This window comes from Crotalus tigris, unplaced genomic scaffold (genome assembly GCF_016545835.1).
Source record: "Crotalus tigris isolate CLP2741 ecotype Arizona unplaced genomic scaffold, ASM1654583v1 scf7180000024424.1579004, whole genome shotgun sequence".
Lineage (NCBI taxonomy): Eukaryota > Metazoa > Chordata > Lepidosauria > Squamata > Viperidae > Crotalus > Crotalus tigris.
The window spans coordinates 462,885-486,398 of record NW_024100591.1 but is presented as its reverse complement, the minus strand read 5'-3'; the positions used below and the strand labels follow the sequence as shown (position 1 = coordinate 486,398).

Sequence of the window (23,514 nt, the reverse complement as noted above, 5' to 3'; positions counted from 1 at the left end):
ACTTTCCCAAGTGGAGAAAAGTAATTAGAAAACATCAAGGTCACTGATTTTTGAGTGTTTGCCTTTCATAAAAAATGAACTTTAAGCCTATTAATCTCCCCCCTCCATTACTTTAAATCTAGTAATCACAAACATTTTTAGAACACACAAGTGTGAAATGACTAGATGTTAAATACCATTCAAAACTTCCCCCACCCCATTTATTTATATTATTTTTAAAAAAGATACATAATATATAGCATGCAGCACACAGAATAAATACAATCTGGTAGATTCAGGTTGCCCTCTTTATTAAGGATTGCAATCACTTGAAGAGAAAGCATTTGCAAGAAACATTGAATTGCACTTAATTCAGACTGCAATGTATGTAAAGCTAGAGTTAAATATAAAACAAATCTTTGCTGTAGCATTTGTTACATATTCAGAATGGAGCAAGCCAGGAAAATTCATTTTCATAAAATTAAGAATCCATTTGCAGTATATTCCTTAAACTGGACTATTGGCAAAGCCATTAGCAAAACTAAAAGCCCCTCTATAGGGGAGAGGGACGGTGAAGAAGTGTAAAATATAAATAAAATAAATAAACATAAATCTGAGACATCACATGATCCAATCACCAAGGGAGGAAAATCACCATATTCCATTCAGTATGATCAGTCTCTTTGTTCAATAGTCTATTTTACAGGAATTTAATAAATCTCCAAATATAGGAACTGCAACACTGGTGAAACTACACAATCAAAAACACTCCAATTACCATGTACAGAGACTTCCTATCCAACCCATAAATTATAGCAGCTTTTATATAAATTTTATTCTCTACCATTTTAGAGAAATTAGCTGGTTGATTAAAAATATGCCTTACTGTTTTTCCCTCTAAGCTTTCCTATAAAGAAATGTCAACAACTTTGATTGCAGCCATACTTTATGGGTCAGAGGTTTTGTTTTCGTCTTGTTTAAATACTTCTACCTTGAAATAACTGTGGTCTCTGACTTCTATTTGTGCAGCTTCTGGGGAAAGGGGTTAAGTTTCATATATATATATATATATATATATATATCTCAATGATGCAATCTTCGATCTCCGGGAAGAGTATACTCCAGTTATTTATTGTTAAAACAACATTTAAAACAATAAAAACAGTTATATACAAGAATTAAAACAACTTAGCTTTCGCTGGTCCTCTGCCAGCGTCCACTCTGAGGGTTAAATGTTGTTTTAACAATAAATAACTGGAGTATACTCTTCCCGTATTTGTATATAGGTCTTTGGTTGTTCTCCCGCATAAAATTGGAAGTGTCTTGGCAACGTTTCGACGAAGTCACATTCGTCATCTTCAGGCTGGTGTTTTTAGCTTCTTGCTTTGAGCAGCAATGTGTGGTCTTAGCTGTTTCTTCCTTTTAACTGCCAGTGGGGGTATGAACTGATTGGGTGGGAGCTTGGCTGTGTTCTGATTGGGTGGAGGTGTGTTCTGAATGGTTAGGGGCTTGGCTGTGCTCTGATTGGCTGGGGGAGTGTTCTGTTTGGTTGTGCTCAGGTTAGTCTGAGTTGCAGAGGGGTTTAAGATTTTGGGGTTAGGGAGTCGTTTGTCAATAAGGGCAGGTTTCCAAATGGCTGGTAGGCGGGAGGTATCATCTCGCTTGTTCATGCTGTGTGGGCGTTTTTCTATCTCGATGGCTTCTCTGATTATTCTGTTATTAAAATGTTCACTTTTGGCAATGGTTCTGGTATTTTTAAAGTCAATTTCATGTCCTGTGGCTTTAAGGTGTTGGACCAGGGAAGATGTTGGTTCCTCTTTTTTGACTGAGTTCTTATGTTCTTCAATGCATGCACTTATTCTTCTGTTGGTTTGTCCGATGTATGTGGTGGGACAAGTGGTGCATGGGATTTCGTATACTCCTTGAGTCATGCACCACTTGTCCCACCACATACATCGGACAAACCAACAGAAGAATAAGTGCACGCATTGAAGAACATAAGAACTCAGTCAAAAAAGAGGAACCAACATCTTCCCTGGTCCAACACCTTAAAGCCACAGGACATGAAATTGACTTTAAAAATACCAGAACCATTGCCAAAAGTGAACATTTTAATAACAGAATAATCAGAGAAGCCATCGAGATAGAAAAACGCCCACACAGCATGAACAAGCGAGATGATACCTCCCGCCTACCAGCCATTTGGAAACCCGCCCTTATTGACAAACGACTCCCTAACACAAAAAATGATACCAGACCCACACTCACAAAAACCACACAGGATGTCACCACCACACATCCACGCAAAAAACAAACCCAAAGCCACACCGATGATGAGGCACGACCACAAACCAGAAGCCAGACCACAGCTGCATCATTAGCCACTTTAAACCCCTCCAATCCATACATGAAGCAAACTGACACCCTCCATGAAGAGGAGGCACGACCACGAACGCGAAGCCAAAAAATAGCAAGGCAGCCCAAAATCTTAAACCCCTCTGCAACTCAGACTAACCTGAGCACAAGCAAACAGAACACTCCCCCAGCCAATCAGAGCACAGCCACCCCCCCAGCCAATCAGAGCACAGCCAAACCCCCAGCCAATCAGAGCACAGCCAAGCCCCTAACCAATCAGAACACACCTCCACCCAATCAGAACACAGCCAAGCTCCCACCCAATCAGTTCATACCCCCACTGGCAGTTAAAAGGAAGAAACAGCTAAGACCACACATTGCTGCTCGAAGCACGAAGCTGAAGATACCAGCCTGAAGATGACGAATGGGACTTCGTCGAAACGTCGCCAAGACACTTCCAATTTTACGCAGGAGAAAACCCGAACAACCAAAGACCTACATACAAATACCCGCGAAAACCTCAGAAAACATATATATTCAGGAAACACAACTTGTTCAAATTATCTTATGTTCAATTTCTCATTATCTGGAGACTGTAAATGGACACCAAAAAGCGATTGCCACTAAAGAACCAGCTATTCCAGAAGGTCAAATACACTGTTTCCAGTTTCCCGCTATAGAAGCTTGCATGATGTGAAACAATTCTTGAAAAACATTATTTGGGGTTTTGTTAATACACAGTCACTCCAAACCATTCTGCAGCAGGCAGAGAAAGATCTTTCACGATTACAGATATCACAACAACTTCCTTTTATTTAGGAAGTGGAAATGATTTCACTGAAACATTAAGGGTTACAGTATGGGCTACATGTGTGGCCCACAAAGTGTCAGATGTCCTTGTTGTTTGGGGATATATTTCATAAAGAAAACTAAGACACTCATTTCAGCAGATAGCAGAATGAGAACTGTCAGAGTTGGCCTGGGGAGCCCATAGAATGAGTGTGTCAAGATCACAGTGTTTCCTTGGAGAGGTTCACATGGTTTACTTTTCATTCCCATTATGTCTTGATCAGACATACAGGGATCAGATCTGAAATTTCTCTCAGCCTGGAAGCAAAGCTTCAATACATTATCTTTCAGAATAAGATAAGCTGTGGTTATTATATACAGAACTAGCAACTGAAGTCATGTCAAACAAAAGTATGTATGCTTGGAGCTGAGTTTTATGATCTCATCTGATTAATTCTCCTCCAAACCCAGTGCAAGTGGAATAACTCATCAGAATCAGGAATGTTTCAGTCTGGTCTTTTCTTCTCTCTGATATCGTCATATGCTCCCTGCAAACCATCTTTTACATTGGCAGAAAATAAAAATGCAACTCTATTAATAATCAACAATAACCAATTTTACTGTCCTCGTGTTCCGCATGTTTGTCCTGTTTAAATAATAACGACTGGTGTATAAAATAAAAAGGCTGATGCTCCATAATATTCTAGAACACTCACTTCTATGAAAACAGATTTAGCCTGGCTTGAGTTTGGACTATCCATAAACAGTTCAAATCTATGACTCAGAATGTACACCGTATACTGTAATATCAGGATCTGACTGTACTTGATTGAAATGCTTACTCAGCTGAGTATAAGCCAACAATACCCATTTAACTTATATACCCAATGTTACTTATGAATCACGATTTGCTGGATAGCCATCAAGATTGTTTTTCCACTTGTGTCTTCTTCAAGGAAAGAGATTTGCAAGAAATATTTAGGCTGCATTGGCATGGAGATACAGATTTTATGAAAACAACAGTTCTTCAAATGTAAAGAATAAATTGGACAGAGATAAAACCCAGAAATTTAGTTTAAAAATCAAACAAAAGTCATGGTCAATTTTCAAAATTAAAAATCTGACTTATTTGGCCCAGACAGTACACATTTAAATAGATCCCTGGGACATAATGGAGCATGGTGAGATATCCCCCACAAATATATATTATATTTTTCAAGCCGATGTATAATTTCATGCATCTGATGAAATTAACTCAAGAGTATTAGAGCATTAGAGCCATGGTGGCGCAGTGGTTTGAATGCAGTATTGCAGGCTAATTCTGCTGACTGCCAATTGTTAGCAGTTCGCCGTTCAATTCTCACCAGCTCAAGGTTGACTCAGTGTTCCATCCTTCCAAGATTGCTAAAATGAGGACCCAGATTGTTGGGGGTAATATGCTGACTCTGTAAACCACTTAGAGAGAGGTGTCAATACTGCTAACATTGGATGTTCTTGCTTTGACAACATATAGAGATGCAGCCTTCTTCTTTCTTATGCTTTACTCTTAGAATTAGATGATAATGGGGGAGGAGGAGGAATGTGATGGGAATTAGTTAGATATAACATTATTGTAATAGTGTGTGAATTCAAGGCTCTTGAAATAAGAAATGATAAGAAATGGCAGGTTTAGAACAGGAGAGAAAGTCTGCATTTCAAACTAATTGGAGAATGTGATTTATGACTGTTAATTAGAGGAGGGAATTGTATTTTGATACTATGTGCTAAGGGGAGGGGAATCCAGATTTTGGCATTGCTTATATATATGCCGATGCTATGCTACTCGAATAAAGATTCTTTAAGGTAAACAATGCCTCAAAGTACTTTGACGAGTTTCATCTGTCGGAACCATGGCATAAGCACTATGAAGCAGTATATAAGTCTAAGTGCTATTGCTATATGTATTAATAAGTTGGCTGGTCTTTGGACTACCATAAAAATTTGTCATTTTTTTCTTCTGCCGAGTTACACTAATTTTAAATTTTCTTCTGTAAATAATACACTTTGTAAATTATCAGCACTCGATTTATTGGAGAACCCCACTGCAAATAGGACCTCAATAAAACATAATTAAGAATTGCAAGATACTTCTTCACCATTGCCTATTTACCTAATAATAAGAAAACTAACAAGATACTTAGAAAACTGTCTTATGCCCTTTGGACCTCTGAACCATGTAGTTCAGTACTGTCTGATGGCTCATCAGGACTTTAGAAAGATGTATTAAGAAGCAGATAATGGAGATTTAGTTTTTTACTTTGTTCTCTCCAAAAGAAAATATAACAAACTGCTGTTCTCATCGTTGTTCATTCTAGAGACAGTCAACTAGAGAACACTGTCTTTTAAGAATGAACCACCGCATATCATTCTAACATCCTAATAAATATCAACTAATTCCTAGGAGCAGAATGATGTCATTGAGCTGGGGGCTTGGATTCAGTTTTCACTTCCAGTAGAGTCTGGTCAGTGTAAGGGTGGCTAAATAAGGATCCTATCTTTGGGTCCAATGCTACATTTTCTGTTCTATAGGTTCCTTTGTGGCATTCAAGAATTCAACAGAGTATAGATGCCTAATTAGTAGGACATTGGTTGAGGAAGAAATTAGAATGTCATTGCCACTCTGGTTGACAATCCATAGACAAATGACACTTATTAATTCAGATACTGGTACTACATTTTTAGACCAGATGTACTAAGTGCTCATAGCTCATCCAAGCAAACTTCTTAGCTTTCTAGGACATTGCACTGCTGCCTTGATTGCTGCAACTGTATATAAGGGTGACAAACTAAAATGGTGATTATGTTTCTTGAGAAAAGAGATAGTCATGAGTTCCATGCTGGAGTTGCAGGGTTTGGGATGATGGCACTTTCAGTGGGATTTTGGGGCTGGCAGTTTCAGATCAGATACCATTAAGGGTTTTCTAGCAACATCTCTGAAAGAAGCAGAAGTAGCAGTGGTATACATAGAGAATTGTATGTCAAAACAGGAAAGATGGTAGTTGCAGCATTTTGAGTGACACTACATGCAATGCCAAGGCACATACAAAGAAGGCTGGGCTTGAATTGCAGTACTATGATCACCATCTTATGATCAATGTATATTACCGAGCCTAATCTCCAGAGTTACTTAGAAGTCTAGCTGTGTCTAAGAATTGAGGAAATAGACTATGTTCCGATGTCTTTTCAAAGGAAATTTATTCAGGAATAAAGAGACAATTTTAATATATTTACTGCTGTCTGTCCTAATTTTCTTTTGGGTATCTTGCAGGCTGGAAAAAAACACTGTTATTAACATGTTCTCAGATATTTATATTTATTTCTTCAGATAAACAATTTTATTAATCAGTTTTGTGCAACTTGCAGAAGATACAAAATAATTCATCACTTTTTTTTCTTCTTCTATTTTGTTTTTGCTTTATTGCTGAAGTTTACGTGCAGTTTTTTTTTTAGGAAGACAGAGAATATGGGCTGTATTCCACCTTGATAAAATAAGGACCGAAACAAAAACTAAGAAGTAATTGACTTATTTTGACTTGCTCAGGCAGAGGAAATTTTGCTTTGTTGTCATTCTGTTGGGCCAACTCTGCCTTGAAAGAATTCAATCTTAGCCACTGAGCTTTTGGGAGTGGTAAAGTGGTTTTGAATTTGGGGTGCAAGTTGCTGAAAATTTTCCCCTTCATGTTAACTTATAAACCAGGCATCTGATTTTTAACGAGGAAAGATCCAAGAGGCTTGGAGCAGAAGCATTGGTAATATGTCCAGCAGAGGATCCATTCATGTGCCAACTAGGGGGGAGATGCTATGCCATTCAATTTCAAATGGCTCATTTCATGGAAACAAAGGCATAGGTCACAGATTTTATTCAAATCAAGGAACTGTATTCGGTGAACCTTGTAACTTTTCTGAACCAGAATTGAAACACTAGACAAGGAATTGGTTGGACGGCCACCATGGTGATTTAAATCCAAAATCATCAAAACAATTCAAAAATGAAAATTAGAATATTTCGGACATGTGATGCGACACCCAGAAAAATACGGCATACTCCTTTTAATCCTCCAGGGAAAGATTGAAGGCAAACGAGGTCCAGGCAGAAGAAGAACATCGTGGCTTCAAAATCTAAGGGACTGGTTTGGACAAAACTCAGCAGCACTTTTTCGTGCGGGTCCTGATAAAAACAGGATTGCCAATATGATCATCAATGTCCAATAACGGATGTGGCACAAGAAGAAGAAAAAATTAACTCTGAATCAGAAATATGTACTTATCCCTACAAGTAGATTTTGCTAGCACCCATCTATCCCACAGAAATCCATTGTTTTTAGTCTGCTACAAAAAATTGAGATTAACTTTAATTTACATGAAAACACTCCTAAAAAACTATAAACCAGAATCTGAAAATGTACCACTAGAAAGTAACAAATATTATTTACCTTTTTGTTATAATATTATCCTTTTAAACATCTTGTACCACAATTTTTCAGGTGAAAATTCCCCATAAACAATTACATGAAATCATTAATGTTAATGATGGGAGTCTTCATACGTATGGAGAAGTAGATAAGAGACTTACCTCAGTTTTTCCTTTACTTTGACACGATCTCCTGGTGTCTTCATCTGAGCCCCATTCCGTTGCCTAGGGAACCAAAACAGAACCATGATCTTTGGGGTCAAGTCTCCTTTGGAGTCATTTAAAAGTGAGCCATGCAGGCCAGTTTGCAGCAGATCCTGTGATCTTGCTTTGTTATGTTCTCTTGTGAAGTACAAAGGAAAGGCAGCAGAGGAGAGACCAACCCTCTAGGGACCAAGGTAACAAATGTAGGAATACAGGAAAAAGAATTATTACATTTTCATATAAATGTAATACCATACAGATAAATATTGATTAACAACCGTAATTGGGACTGGAACTTCCATTGCTAAGCAACAAGTTCACAACGTGCAATGTCATGTGCCCACATTGCTTAGTGACTGCAATCTGGCAGTCCCCATTGCTAGTCCAGGGGTCATTAAGTGACTGCCATTTATTTTTATTTGAACAAATGAGAATCATAATCATAAATCTCTTCCATATGACATCTATCTCAACTCTCAACCAAATCCACTGTTGACTCATATTCAGTTAGCAAAAATAACTGCAACTGAGTTTTATGAAGTTATACACCAATTAATTTCAATAATTTTAGATTTGAAAAAATCCTAATGATGTATATTGCTTAATACAGATTGTATCTCACAGACAGAACCTGATAAAACAAACCCGATCATTACAATCACTATATTCCTCAATTATTTGGGGATATATCTACCATCTCCTGAATGTTGCAGCTTGCAACACCGATTACATTTACTAGACTGACTTTTAAAATAAAATAAAATAAAAAAGCTTATGGCTAAATTCATTTCAAAATTTTCAAGCATCGCAGGATAGTAAATCAGGAGCTCTTTTCACTTTGACCTAAAAACCCCATATAAGGTATTCCAAGCTAAGAAGAAATGACAGACCAAAGTCATTCAATTAAATAAGTGATGCTAGTTTCCCCAGACTTGTACCCATGACTTGTTACGCTAAAGCAATTTTTTGACCCATCCCACACAATACTATAACTTCTGGTTATTTTTATGGCAAAATAATTATTACTTTCAACAAAACTATTTAGAAATTATGAAGTAGGAAAATAATTAGCTGAATAATCAAGAATTTGTTTCATAATTAAAATGCATGACTGCATATAATAATCTCAAAGGGAGATCAGAAAAATTAAAAGGAAAAAAGTGCTGATTGAAAACATATAAATTTTTTAAAATTGTATCTGTGCATGGTTGTGTGTATATATTTTCCCCACCCCACCAAAAGCCAATTTGGCATCTTTGGGCCTCTTAGCTCTAGGTAGAAGGCAATGGCAAACCATTTCCAAAAATGTGGCCAAGAAAACTTCATGGCTTGTCTAGGCCAGGGGTATCAAACTGTTGGCCTGTGGGCTGGTTGGATCCTATGGAGGCCGCGCCCACCCCAGCTCTGGCAATGCAAAAAAAGTCATGATATGTCGCAACATGTCACGTGACGTGGTGAATTTGACACCCATGGTCTAGACAGTTGCCAGGAGTCAAAGGTTACTTGCAACATTTATTCCAAATTATGAACTTTCTTTGCATATATTTCTCTCCATTTATTATTTGCCACATACAGAGGTACATTGAAAACTGCTCACTGCTCACTCAGCAGCAATACTTATTATTGAAATAGACTGAAATACCCAACTTGGTACACAGTTGAATGAACTTTCTACCAATGCTTTAAATAACTTTGTCAACCAAAAAAAAGTCTGGAAACTCATCTCTTAAAGAGCCATAAGATAAAATCTGCAATTATGAGAAATTCTGAATAAGGCAGATAAATGGCCAACAGTCTGGATTCACCTTTATATGATCTGAAAGTAGAACCACAATCAATAACAATCATTCATTCAGTGACCATTCAAAGTTGCAACAACACCAAATGAGGAAACTTGTGGCCGATTCTCAGAGTTATGGCTGTCCCAGCACTTTCTGTCATGTGATCACCACTATGAACCATGGTGGCGCAATGGTTAGAATACAGTACTGCAGGCTACTTCTGCTGACTGCCAGCTGCCTGCAGTTCGGCAATTTGATTCTCACCGGCTCAAGGTTGACTCCGCTTTCCATCCTTCCAAGGTCGGTAAAATGAGGACCCAGATTGTTAGGGGCAATATGCTGTCTCTGTAAATTGCTCAGAGAGGGCTGTAAAGCACTGTGAAGCGGTATATAAGTGCTATTGCTATTTATAAACTTTACTGCTGGCTTCTGACAAGCAAAGTCATTGGGGAAGCCAGCAGGAGATTGCAAATGGCGATCATGTGACTACACACCTAACAGCTGTGTGGGATTTACCTAATGACTCCAACTGGAATTGATGGAACAACTGTCATAACTTGGCAGTCATGTGACATCATCTTTACAACTACATCATTTACTGTCAGAGTACTTAACCACAATTACTGCCATTATCCAAGGACTATCTGTAATATTAAGAGTGTCAAATTATTAATGAGATTTAAAAAATGTAAAAATTTGTCCCAGTCTTATAAAACCAGAATTCTGTCATCCATGTTAGAAGAACTGAAATAAGCTTAAGAGCATCAACTGCAATGCTCTGTTCTATATTCACCATAGGGATTCTGCTCTACAGTCACCATAGGGATTCAGATGCCACTAATGGAACTTCATAATGACTGTTTAGAGCTTTATGAGCAACACATTAATGAGTACAACCATTATATAGGCCTAGTGAGAGGAACTTCCCCAGTCATTCTGATCCTAGGAAAAGACACCAACAGTTGGCATGAACATCTCAAGGATAAGTTCAAGATAACATACCAAGTGTTTAGATTAAATCATTCCATGGAACATCTTCAACTGTTAATTAATTATTTAAAAACAGCATAAATCCCTCCTGAGGGACAAATAGAGCCACAAAGAAAGAGTGGCAAGGGCTGATTAAGTTAGTTACAGAAAGAAACTCCCTCCTCTTCTGGAAAATCATTGCTCCAATTTTTTAGGGAAATCTTGAACAAATCCTGTTTATCAAGTCCCAGGACAAGTTTGGCAAAAATTGGCTGCCAAATTCAGGCGATCACTCACAATGAACTTGTTCCTGACAGTCTTCTGGCCACCAATTTCTTCTGAAGTGGTCAAATGGATTGCCTTGCCTTGCCCCGCAGCAATGGCACCCCTACCCTGTCCCCTGCCTCACCCCGCAGGACGAGCCTCCTGGCCACCACACCACCTTCCAGAGACCCCCTGGATCTCCCCCAACCCTGCCCAACCCCCACAGGCATCTCCCCCACAAGCAACATCCAGGTGGCCATGCCCACCTCAGCCATGCCCACCCAGCCTGCCATGACCACTGCAGCCACATGTCCTCACCCCTCTGAAGGGCACCACAATTCTGATGCGGCCCTGGCACTTTGCGATAAATAAGTGGGTTTTTGGTTGCAGTTTGGGTACTCGGTCTCTAAAAGGTTCACCATCACTGGGTTACGGGATCCATAATAATGGATAATAATCCAGAATAGTCAGAATAAGCTGACTATAAATTACCACCAATCAAAAATATCGGTAATCCCAAGAAAACCAAAGAACTCAGATAATTAAATAGTAATAGAATTGAATATAACTAGTTCTTGCTTAATGACCAGTCGATTAGCAACTGCTCGAAATTATGATGGACCCATCAAAACCTAGTTACAGCCACATTCAAACACTTTGCAACTTTGTTCACTTTTACAGCTGGCTGAAGTGTTCTGTGGTCATAGCAACATAATTTATTCTATAGTTTGCCAGTTTTTAGCCTTCGGGGATTGTTTCTGGCAAAATACACCCACAGGAATAGATTCATTTAAAAGTTTCTGGCAAAATACACCCACAGGAATGCTTAATGATGGTCATTAAAAAGTCATAAAATCTGGGCATGTGGGTGTCTCGACTTATGACAACATGACTTTTATGGAAATTCCAGGCTCCATTATGGTTGTATGTTGAATACAACCTGTATAGGTAAACCTTGCTAAACAACTGCCTTGCTTACTGTCTGTTTGAAGTCATGACTGCACTGAAAAAGTCATTAGTCTTGCATTTATGACTACCCAGCATCCAGCATCCCACAGTCAATAATCACCATTTATTTGCTTTACAACCAACTTTTAAATATTTGGGTGTGGTCTTTCATGCACGGGGGGACTTGGAAAGCCCTCCAGAAGTACATTGTCCAAGCAGCTTCAAAATCCCCAGAGGTTCTTTTATACCAAAGGGAGGGACCAAATGCAAGGCTAAATCTCTCTCAAGTTGAAGAAGGATTTCTTCAGAGCCAGACACCATGGACCATCATTGGCATTATTACAAGACAAATGTATCAAAATTCCACTAATAGAATGCACCTTCTCTGGGGAAATAGAAACTGTCCAACATGTGCTACTTCTCGGTGATTTCTACAAAGATCCGCACAAGAATTAAGTATTATCCTTGCTGCAATGCCTCCCAGGAATGACAGAAGCTTATTATGCCAATGTTCTTCTCTGAGAGTCCAGTCATGCTTTCACTAATACAATAAACCAAATTTTGCAGGGCTGCAGTGAAAACACATCAATTTATACAAAACTGATAAAGGTTTTCCCCGAAGACCCATTTTATTCATTTTATTTTTCTTGTTTTATTCTTTTTGATTGTGCTAATCTTTTATTGTATTGCTACAAATTTCAATTTGATGCTGTTTATCATTCATCTCATTCTAGGATATCTATACTACTCAGGAAGCTCTCCCTGGCATAGGGATTTGCAACTCCATCATTATCACACATTCACACAAACACACACACACACACCAACACACACAATCGCGCACATCTTAAAGACTATGTCTGGCAGGTATGCCTTGTTTATAAAACAATATCTGCCCCCTGTGCAAAAATTCCATGAAAAATACAAAACAATTCCAAAATAGTGTATTAATTTTTCGAATTCTTAAATTTGTATCCTAAGTATGAGCATCCAGAAAATTTGAAAGCATGCATTTCATAATGAATCAAATGCTTACTGTGGCATTAATAAAAATATGGCAGTAATCATTAACATTGGGGTGCAATGGCTCAGCGGTTAAAGAAGCTAAGTGTGTCAGTAGGGAGAACTGACAGCCCTAGTTTGAGACCCAAACTCTGCACAACGGGGTGAACTCCCATTACTGTCCACCTAGCAGAGTTTGAAAGCATGCAAATGCAAGTAGATTAATAGGTACCACTATGGTGGGAAGGTAATTGCTTTCCGGGGCCTTTGGCATATAGCCATGCTGGCCACATGACCATGGAAATTGTCTCTGGACAACGCTGGGTCCCTTGGCTAAGAAACGGAGATGAACATTATGCTCTAGAGTCGGACATGACTGACAGAGAAACCTTTACCTTCTAATCATTTACAATCATAGGTTTCCTTAAATTTCATAATTTTACCACCTATTAACAAAATTCTTGCCGCTTAAGCTTGCCCACATAAGTTCTAATGAAATTAAGATCCATTGGAAGGATTTTTAACTTCAGAGCACGAGTAGATTTACAAGGTGGGTACCCCAGCCCTAGATCACTAAATCTAAGCCTTCAATCTTTAAAGCATTTAATGATCAACAAAGATCATGTCTTATCGAACAGTGTTTAGATCCCAGTTTTTTCTAGAAGAGGGAATATCTGATGAACCAGATCAAATTGGTAAAAGGTATTGAATGTTATCTGAGGAATCAACACGATCCAAGAGTATTTCCTAACCCAACATAGGGATCATAACTCAACTAAGCATAAGTTCTATACCAGTGCTTCAAGTGGCAGAATACCCAAAGGAAGTTAAAGTCCTCCTCGTTTTGATAGCATTCATTTGATTGCCCAATCCTTGCTACTTTGATTTGAATAGGAATGTAGCTGCCTTGACTTGGTTTACTCCAGAAAGATAGCCTCTGGTTCAGTGAGAGAGTTGGAGGAAGGCTGAGAAAGCTTGAGCATAATGAGTCTCTCCAACTGGGCACTCAACATTAGTAAAGCACTGATTTTTCCAAACAGATTTTATGATTAAAATACTGGATAGAGAAGCCCACTGACACTATATTCTGGAAAGAAAAATTTTTCCCCCAGTTTAAATAGGGCAATGTTCACTGCCTTGAGTTATTTATAAAAATAATAAAGGTGGTATAAAAGTAAAATAAATAAAATACAATGACCATCTCCTGCTATATTGAAGAGCTCAAAAGTCCAATATATTCTCATTCATAGATACAAAAGGAAAAGAAGGCAAAATATTAGATTTTCCTAAGAGTCATATCTGTTGCCAGCAAACTATGATATACTTTAAATTTGGATCAATTTTTGACAAGCTAAAAGGAAGAAAAAAAAACCAAGAAAAACTGAAACTAACAACTTCTAGACATGAGATGGTTTCTTTTCTCATTCAAGAAACACCCAGGAGCTACACTTTCCATTACTAACCCATTTTAGTTTGACAGAATTTGACAAAGCAAACTGAAACAAGGGGAAAAATAATACTTTGAACAATCAATACAATTCAGAAGACAAATACTTTTTCGCCTCTCTGGGAGCTGTACCAATGAAAGTAAGACAACTTCTATAGGGGAGAAAATCATTTTTCACATACCACGATTCATGTCAGAGAGAAGTATTCCTAAAACTGTGTCTGAGCAACACTGCCATTCCATTCCTCTAACCTAACAAGCAATCCAGTGTGAATCTGATGACAATAGAAACCCTTGACAACGGGGAAAATTATGGGAACATGTTGCTGGTGACTGCTCCATTACTCAGTTCAATTTTAATTACAGTCAAGGGGACAATTAAGTCAAAAAGAAGCGCAAGCTATGTTTTACTACGCCTCAGCACATGCCTGGAGTATGTTGTAAGGGAAATAGCCAAAGGGTAAGAAACGCCAGGACTCAATAAGAATATCAATTCTCTTGGGAAAAAAGACCCAATGAGCATTGACCATAACAATGACCTAGCAAACACGGCACAATTGCCCAAATCTCTTTCTCCACACAATGTAGTACTGAGATACGGTCAGTTTTTATCTAGATGTTTCTCACAGAAACATAACCTTCCTTCATTTAACTTATTTCCTTGTTCCTGTCTTGTTTCTTTTCTGCATTTTAGTATCTTTTAAGTTCCTCCGAGAGACCATTTTAAAACTAGTATATATCTTTTATAGATTCTACTAGATCTACTGAACCTCGACAACCCATTATATAATAAAACTTTTAACACTCTCATTTTCACATATTCAAAGGACTTAAAGATCTTGTTACGCCCCTGAGAATTTCATCCTGAAATACATGTTTCCAGTTGCTATGTCTACAGAAATATTCCTTTTTAAAAAAAATGACATTGATCCTATTACCACTGCAACCAACCAATGTCTGCTTATTTAATACTAACAAGATATCTTGCTTACTTAATGGTAAAGCTGTATTACTCGAACAGGATACTCAACAGTCCACCTCATTCCATTCCAAGTAGGACGAACAGGCTAAACTGAAGAAAAGGACTCAAAGAGTGAGAATTTGTGCTTAGAAAAATAAAATGGTATTACATGGGGGTCAGAAGAATTTAAATAGTAAAAGACAAGAAAATTCAGAATTGTACAATTCTTGCCTAAATGGCTAAGCCTTGACCATTCTGAAACGAGAGACAAAAAAACCCAATCAAGCTTTATACAATTTAATTATGCATATATATCCATTAACATTTATATATTAATAGATCTTTTCAAGGCAGTTCATAATATATTTAAAGTAAAAGAGAAAATTGGGTTTTTCAATTCTTCACTTCTTCAAAATTTATAGATGCTTTGTTTTTCTTTGCAGTTTCTTGTAACAAACACAAACTGCAGCAGGGTGGGAGAGGATAAGATAATTACAAGTTATGTTAGATGATTCAGTATATATATTTTAGTTAAAATAATATAATTAATATCTTATGTAGGAAATTAAATTGCAAACCATGACTCGTGCTTTAAAACCAGAGATTATATAGTGATTTGTGAAACTTTGGATTCTATCAATGTAAAGGTCAGCTGCCAGAATCTTGAGCTGGTTTAGACTTTTCCATCTTTGACAGACAACTGAAATGACTTGATCTCAACCTTTGTCACAATATCTTCAAGGTCCTCCTTCAACCAAAATGCCAGTTATACTTTGGGTTATTTTCTCTTACATAGTGTTGTCAACAAGCTGTCATTCAATATAGCCTTTATAAGAATGTAATAGTAAAGACAGAAGCCTTGATTGAAATGTCACAGACACCAAACAGGCTACCAAAGAAACTCCTTTAGGCTAGAATGAAATCCTGTATGCTAAACATTATATTGAAAATGTAAGTCACTGTTCATGGATACATTTCTGTTTGCTTCATTAATAATTTCTTTTACATAGGAAGTGCAAGGACTGAAGGATAAAATCAAAAGAAATAGTGAAGACATAAGGAAAAGAAGGTGGCATTATGTGTGAAGGGAATAGGCAGTGTACAGAAATCTAGGAATATAGAGTATAAGGCAGCCATTCTAGAGTACATGAGTAAAATACAGGGAAATGATATTATTGTGAGAGTGTGCTGTAGGTTCCAAGCTAAGCAGAAGTTCTCATCCTTCTAAGACCAGATTATAAAATTCAAGTTACCTGAAGACCAACTGAAGCCAAAATTGAAAAGTTCCCAAAATTCTAAGGAGGTCTGTTTTATTTTCCAGAAGGTGACTAGAGACAAAATAATGAGCCAACCAATTAATAAGGAAAGAACTCTTTCAAAAGTTTGAAATAATAGTAAGCTGGGGGTAGGGTCAGGAGTGACAATGTCATCTTGGATTTTAAACTATTACAGAAGGAGCATAGGCCCTGAATACCAAATTTTGGTAAGCGAATAGAGGTACTAGGTAGGATCCATGGATAAGAATCCTCAGATCAAAGAAAATACAGGAGAGTTGGAAACTTTTCAAGTTAAGAAAATCATTGTCAACACATACAGTTTTTGACAGAACTAAAAATGAACAGAAACATGCACAGGAAATGAAAGGTTAGGTTTATTCATCAAGGAAGAATACAGCAAGTATCTGAAAGCAGAAATGATAAAAGCACAAAAGAAACTTGGACTCAAAAAGCTAAAAACAACAAGGAGAATTTATTTGGACTTATTAATAAGAAGAGGAAGAAAAAAAGACCTCCTGTTTGGAAAAGATGACAGTGTGGTATCAAGTGGTAGGTAACAGATGATAATAGGAGAGGGGAGAAGTATTTGTACGCTGTTTTGTTTCATTCTTCTCCTGAAATGCAAAATGAACCTAAGCAGAATGCCAGACATAAAGAGTATGGCAATTCGAGGTAAATATAGGATTAACTAAGCAATTCCAAAATATGATCAATGAGCTTAAACCTCCAGTACTAGATATTTGAGAGAGTTGAAGGAACTTGTGGATTCTATCTGAGAGACCCTTTCTTTGAGAAACCATGGAGGATGGAAATGCTGCTAAAGGAATAGAAAGGGATGTAAAGGAAAGTAGAGATAACCCTAATGAAGGCAGGAACCTGTCAAGAGAGGGAAAATGGCATCTCAGTACTGGGAAAATGTCAACCATGACAAAGACCCTCTGAGTGGTGTTAACATAGGGCTGAATGAAATTTTGACAGCCTTTTAAGATTCTGTTATTATACCCAACAACAATAAAGTACCATTCTTGGAATCTTTGCAGTGTCTGTTTTGTGTCTTGTCCTATCTGGAACAGGTAGAACAAGCTAATAGCTCTTAATTATTTATTTTTTTGTTTGTATTTTTAAACCCTGGATTTACAAAACATTAAAAACCTTTTATGAACTAAATTAAAATTCAGACAGCTGAATAAAATAAGCAGGTGGAGCAGAACTCTTTGAATTAAAATATATATTTATACTAGCAAGATCAGAAGTGAGGAGGTGATAAGCCGCCTGGGAAATCATCAAAGCAATTAAAAAACGAAAATTAGAATATTTTGGACATGTGATGCGACACCCAGAAAAATATGGCATACTCCATTTAAACTCCAGGGAAAGATTGAAGGCAAACGAGGTCCAGGCAGAAGAAGAACATCATGGCTTCAAAATCTAAGGGACTGGTTTGGACAAAACTCAGCAGCGCTTTTTCGTGCAGCTGCTGATAAAAACAGGATCGCCAACATGACCGCCAATGTCCAATAACGGATGAGGCACAAGAAGAAGAAGAATTTATATTAGAAGCACAACACTACTTTCTGTTCTGGGTTCTCTTGAATCCAAAAAAAATCACAATTAATGTTTGGGGTTTGCTTTATATAAGTCAGAATAAGCAAGAAAACCTATCTGCTGATCTCATCTTAATCTGATTTTGAACATCGCTAAGAGTCTCTTAATTTTCAAAAAAAGGATAGAGCAAGGATACAGTGGCAAATTTTATGTCAGAACAACTTACATTTCTAAGCTAAAAAAGCCTAGTTTCAGTTCCTGATTTTTTTAAATTACAAGGTTACCCATTCTTGCTTATGTTAAATATGTATTTGCGCACAGGCTGTTAGTAGGCTTTAACAAAGTTTGGAAGAAAACTGTTCTCTCTTCCTCTAAGAATCTGAATGGGTGGATAAATGTATTCATGTTTCTGCCTAATCCTGTGTGCTTTCTTTAAGATGCTCAGCTAAATGGGAGGAATGAAACATATTGTATGAATTTGGGAACACTCCTACAGCGGGCTTCTTAGGTTATGCATTCTTCTTTTCAGTCAATCCACAGTAAATGCATACAAAAAGCTTAAGATTAACAGGGCATGTTAATTCTATGCTTGTCTGAGTTAGGAAATTCAGAATACTGGTTGCCAGCATCATCAGCTTGTAATGAGTTATGTATGCGTGAGGGAGGACAGGAGGTGGAGTAATATGACAGCAACTGAACAGGAGACTGGCAAAGTATCTGCTCTTCTTTATGGCTTCCTTTTCAACACATTGCACTATAAACATAAATGGAGGGGGGAGAAATTTTATCTCTATCAGTGAGCTACAACAAAGCATAGTTTCCAATACTTGATTCAAAACATAAATATCCATCTTCCACTAGATTAGTCTTTTCAAATGTGTTCATTTCTCACTATTGACTCGTTTTTGATATTGAGCTGATTATTTCTTTGACATCTCTTAGAACAACCTTCTGTTATGTGGATTGAATTTCTGGCAAGTCACATAGGGAGTATCCACTTGAATACAGTTCCACCAGTTGGCAGGATTTGGGGAAATTAATTATATTAATTCAAAGTATTCAGAGATAAGATCCCTGTTGCTCTAAGTTGGATCCCCCAAAAAGGACATAGATAGGATACCTGGGGGATGCCAAAATCCCTAGCAGGCAGAGGTCAGCATGTCATTTGAGAATTTATAGCAGAACTCTGAAATCTTTTGGCAGAAAGAAGTGCCTAGATTGTTTATGCGTATATATAATTTTTATGTATAAAACATAATTTTTCCAAGATATTATAAAACATTTGTAAAGATTTTTATTCAACAGGGTAATTAATAAGAACAGCAAGAATAACAACATTTAAATTATTCAGGATTTAATTGCTGCAATTATGAGCTTCTGTCATACAGAACTTTATCTTCACCTGTGGGTATGGTAGGTCTCTCTGTAGGTAAATGATTGTTGGAAAATTGTGGTCCATAATTTTTTCTCCAAATCATATGGAAACTAAGATTGAATTAAAATTCCTACCTGCATGTATGGAGGGAACAAAAATTTTGCACTTCCCACAGAGACCAGCCATTAAGATTTTGGAACTATTTTTTGTTGTATTGTCTGTGCTTTCTGTGAACACCTAGAATACATGAGTATCGTGCATATGTAAAATATATTATCATCTAGAAAAGACATCTAACATTATGTAACTGTAGGAAAAACTTTCAAATGTTCAAAAATATATTTGGCTTCAATTTTCACTTAATGTAAATTAAAAGTATGTGTCCTCAAGTATTCAAGCTTTCAATATCATGACCAAAATTGCCACCCTACGCACCCTTAATAGGTGTGAGTTTAAATTTCATTTCAAGTACAATGTCCAATTCTGACTATTTTAAGGATGACTCAAATAGGCTGACATAAGTAGAAATAAACAAGAACCAAGGAAAGAGAAGTATATTTAGCTTTGGAAAAAAAGACTGAGGTAGAACAAGAAGCAATGGTCCTTTGCTACAGAACTGTTCAATAATTCCTCAACATTAAGGAAAACTTCCTAACAGTCAGAGAGTTCAACCAGGAAATCAATAACTTGGGGCAAGAGTTCTCAAGCTGTGAGTTGTGACTTTCCAAGAAGGTCAGATGCAACTGTGGGGAGGATGGTGCAAATTTTGTCTAAAGCTTGAAAGACCTGTGCAGATAAAAATTTTTCATTTTGGTTTACCTTGGCAAGGTCAATGAGTGCTTCTGCAAGCAGAGCAAGGAATAAGGTCCAGAGTGAGTCTTGAGAGGGAACTACTCTTGGTATTCAACAGCTTTGAAACTCATTGAATTTAGTACTCAACAAATTTTGATGCGGAAATTTTATCCCTGTACTCATCGTTTGTTTGATACTCAATGCACAAGCTAGAATTTGTCAGTGTCGGTTGCCTTGTGACCCACTACATTATTCCTTATAGGAAAAAAATGATTGTTAATCATCATTTTTAGTACTCATCACGCCTCTTGGAACCAATTAACAATGAGTAACTAGGTACCATTGTAACTGGGTCTAGCCATATAACAAACCTATCTGAAAATGGCTACCCACAGAGTGATGTCATATGTAGCAGTATATCTGAAATCATTGGAGTATCTATAGAGATGGTATATCTTAATGACAATAGTATTTTTAATGTCAATTGTAAATGTTTAGCCTTTCAAAACAGGAAAAAAATTCTGCAGTGGAGGTGGAAGAGAAAAGCCCAAGATGGCTAATGTGAGAATACTGCAGATAATACTAAGTCTAGAAACTAGGATGAAGCTTATATACTACTGTTTGGTCAGTATTTATTTCTGGCTCACTCCTAACCATAATAAACATTTTAGTTGTGTTCATGAAGACCATCATAGACATTCACCTGTCATTTTAGGGGGTTGCAAAACTGCAAAGTTTGAGAAGCCTGACTTAGGGGATAGCTGGAGTATTCTGCACTAAGAAAAAGAAGCTAGACTTTTATGACCTAAACAGCCCCTTCAATTTTGTATTACGAATCTATGGAGAAAATAAATTAAATTTGGCATAATATATTTGAAATGAAACAAAATGTTGATCATCATGTTCATTGCATGATTTGAAATAACAATAAACTTTTTTTTCTTCTCAATAATATAGGATCTTAATTAAATGATACTTCTATAAGAAAATTGTTGTATCTAAAAAGAAACGATATGCTTAAAACATGTTGTTTTGTTGAGTCCAAAAATATCGCAAGAAACCCAGCAAAACTAAAAGAGCAAAAATACAGGTAGTTCTCAACATATGACTGGTCACTTAAGAGCGATGTGTAATGTGTCCAATTAAGGAACCACCAAGATCATTTCCACCCACACTGACAGAGCAAGCCATTATAGTAGTATATAAAATGAGAGCAAACCTCATTCCTTATCAGCGCTGCTGATGTTACCTAGTTTGGTAATGAAATGTCTGTAAGAAAACAACCAAGCTCAGAGAGCACCAAGGATCCCACACTTCAACTCTGAGCTACAAATATTATCTTCTATTGGCACTGTTGTGTAAATCAGAACAGTTATATTTTTCTAAAATAATTGTTAATGAATCAGAAATGAAACATTTATGTGCCTAGGACAGGCTGTCATTCTACATAACTTGCTTCGTGTATCACAATTATATATAATTAGTCAAAACTTAAAGGAATAAAACATTGCATTTTGATTGTGATAGGAAACAATGAGTAAAATCTGGATAAGTTAGGAGTGATTATACAGCTTTTAGATTATTGTTTCTGAAATCCCAAACAGACTATTCCTTTCTGTTCTAAGTGAGTCAGTTTAGAAGCTGCTCTGCAAGATGAGTGAGGCTGAACTTTTCATGAGCATCTGCTCCACATTTCTCTTTGCCCTATTGCAAATTCCAGTAGCTCTGGAATGGGGGAATATGTGGTCTTTCAGTGTGGCTGTTGAACTAAAACCAATGATCACAAATGCTGGGAGTTACAGATCAGAAACAACATGAGGGCCCCTGTTCCCCACACACAATAACTGCATTATGCTGCAGATTCAGTAATGAGAAGATACAAAGATACATATAAGTCTATTCCACTTAACCTGCTGCTTTCAATTAATCCTTAAAAATACTCTATAATTTTGCTTTCCATGGAAGCATGTACTGCATTGCACGGATATGACTGAATTATGCCCAATTATTTTTTAAAACTAAAATTCTGGTTTAAAAATTAATTCTGCCATCTTACTTTTTACTCTGTTGTGATTATGTATGAGTATATTCTAAACTAGAATTTTGAATATATTTTCTAGGCATAAAAATGAATATACTTAGTGTCTAAAGCATTTAAAAATAGAAATTGGTTTGGTGCCACTACAAATGAAAGCTTGGCTTTGGGTTGAGATTCTTGGAGGACATTTCTGATTGATTATGTGAAGTGTGAAGATGTTTATAGAAGTGACTAGAAGAACTTCCTGGAAAATATAATGTTCTCTGTTACAATCTGGAGTTCTGTGATTTTGTATGAGGGCAGTATAATTACCCAATATCATTATTAATCCCAAAATACAGAAAAGCACTTGTATTAAATTTATTTTAATATCATCCCCAAGCTCCTTTGAACAAAAGATGTAATGGTATTTCCCTGCAAACCATGAATTTCTTAACCTATAAAAATGAAAGAAGCAAACTAAACTACTCTTTTCATTGCTCTTAGCGTAAGATCTTCAGAATGGCACAAAAACCTCCTCCTCACGGATGTAAACAAATTATGAAACTCAATCACATGCAAAATTCATGTTTCACAGATATGGCACTGCTACATGCAGTAGGTATTGAACAATTGTTCAGAATCCTGGCTATTTTATCTTTGCTTAAGTGTTTAATGAATAACCCATTCTTAAAGGCATATTTCTTATCCTCTCCCTATATCACTGAATGAAATCAATTATTAGTAAACTTGATTCTATATTTTAATGTCCCTTAGAAAATTATTTCAAATAGAAAATTTAATGTACAAAAATTCTGGTTGATATGACAATTGTGTTCTAACATCCATGATTCATTCATGGCATAGCTGATCCTATTGTTTTATCCTGCTTATGTTTAAACTTCTGACCTCCACTTACAAGTGCAAATTAAATTGTCCAACATTGAAAATGTTGTAGTTTCTTAGAGGAGAAAATAATTTCTGTATATATATATATATGGAGTATTTTCTCATAATTTAAAAGGTTAAGGAATGTGACATTCAAAACTTTGTGTTGCTTTGCAAAGATTGATTAGGATAGGCTGTCTTTCCTCAATTGTGCTTTTGGGAATCAAATTTACTACAATCATGGGCCTAATGCATTTCCATATAACATACACAGTAGCAGTATATTCTTATGTGATACAACATCAGAGACATCACACAAGTTTAGTTTGCAGTCTGTTAGATATAGGCTAGGCTAGGGTAAGTGAAATAGCCAATTTATAATCCTCTTTTCTTTGAAAACTATCGTGGACAAGTACCAAACTAGTCTCCTTCCCAATAATAGGAAAGGAATGTACTTACTTCTTCTCTTGA

General features: G+C 36.8%; 1 protein-coding gene across 17 annotated transcripts in view; it reads right to left on the bottom strand.

The window, feature by feature from the left end:
- Window positions 1-23,514, bottom strand: part of SEMA5B (semaphorin 5B) — a 543,893-nt gene that overhangs the window by 109,729 nt on the left and 410,650 nt on the right. For all 17 annotated transcript variants that reach the window (XM_039330065.1, XM_039330083.1, XM_039330082.1 and 14 more), the window contains one exon: window positions 7,736-7,798. In XM_039330065.1, the coding sequence (XP_039185999.1) occupies window positions 7,736-7,798 (63 nt within the window). The remainder of the gene's footprint in view (window positions 1-7,735; window positions 7,799-23,514) is intronic.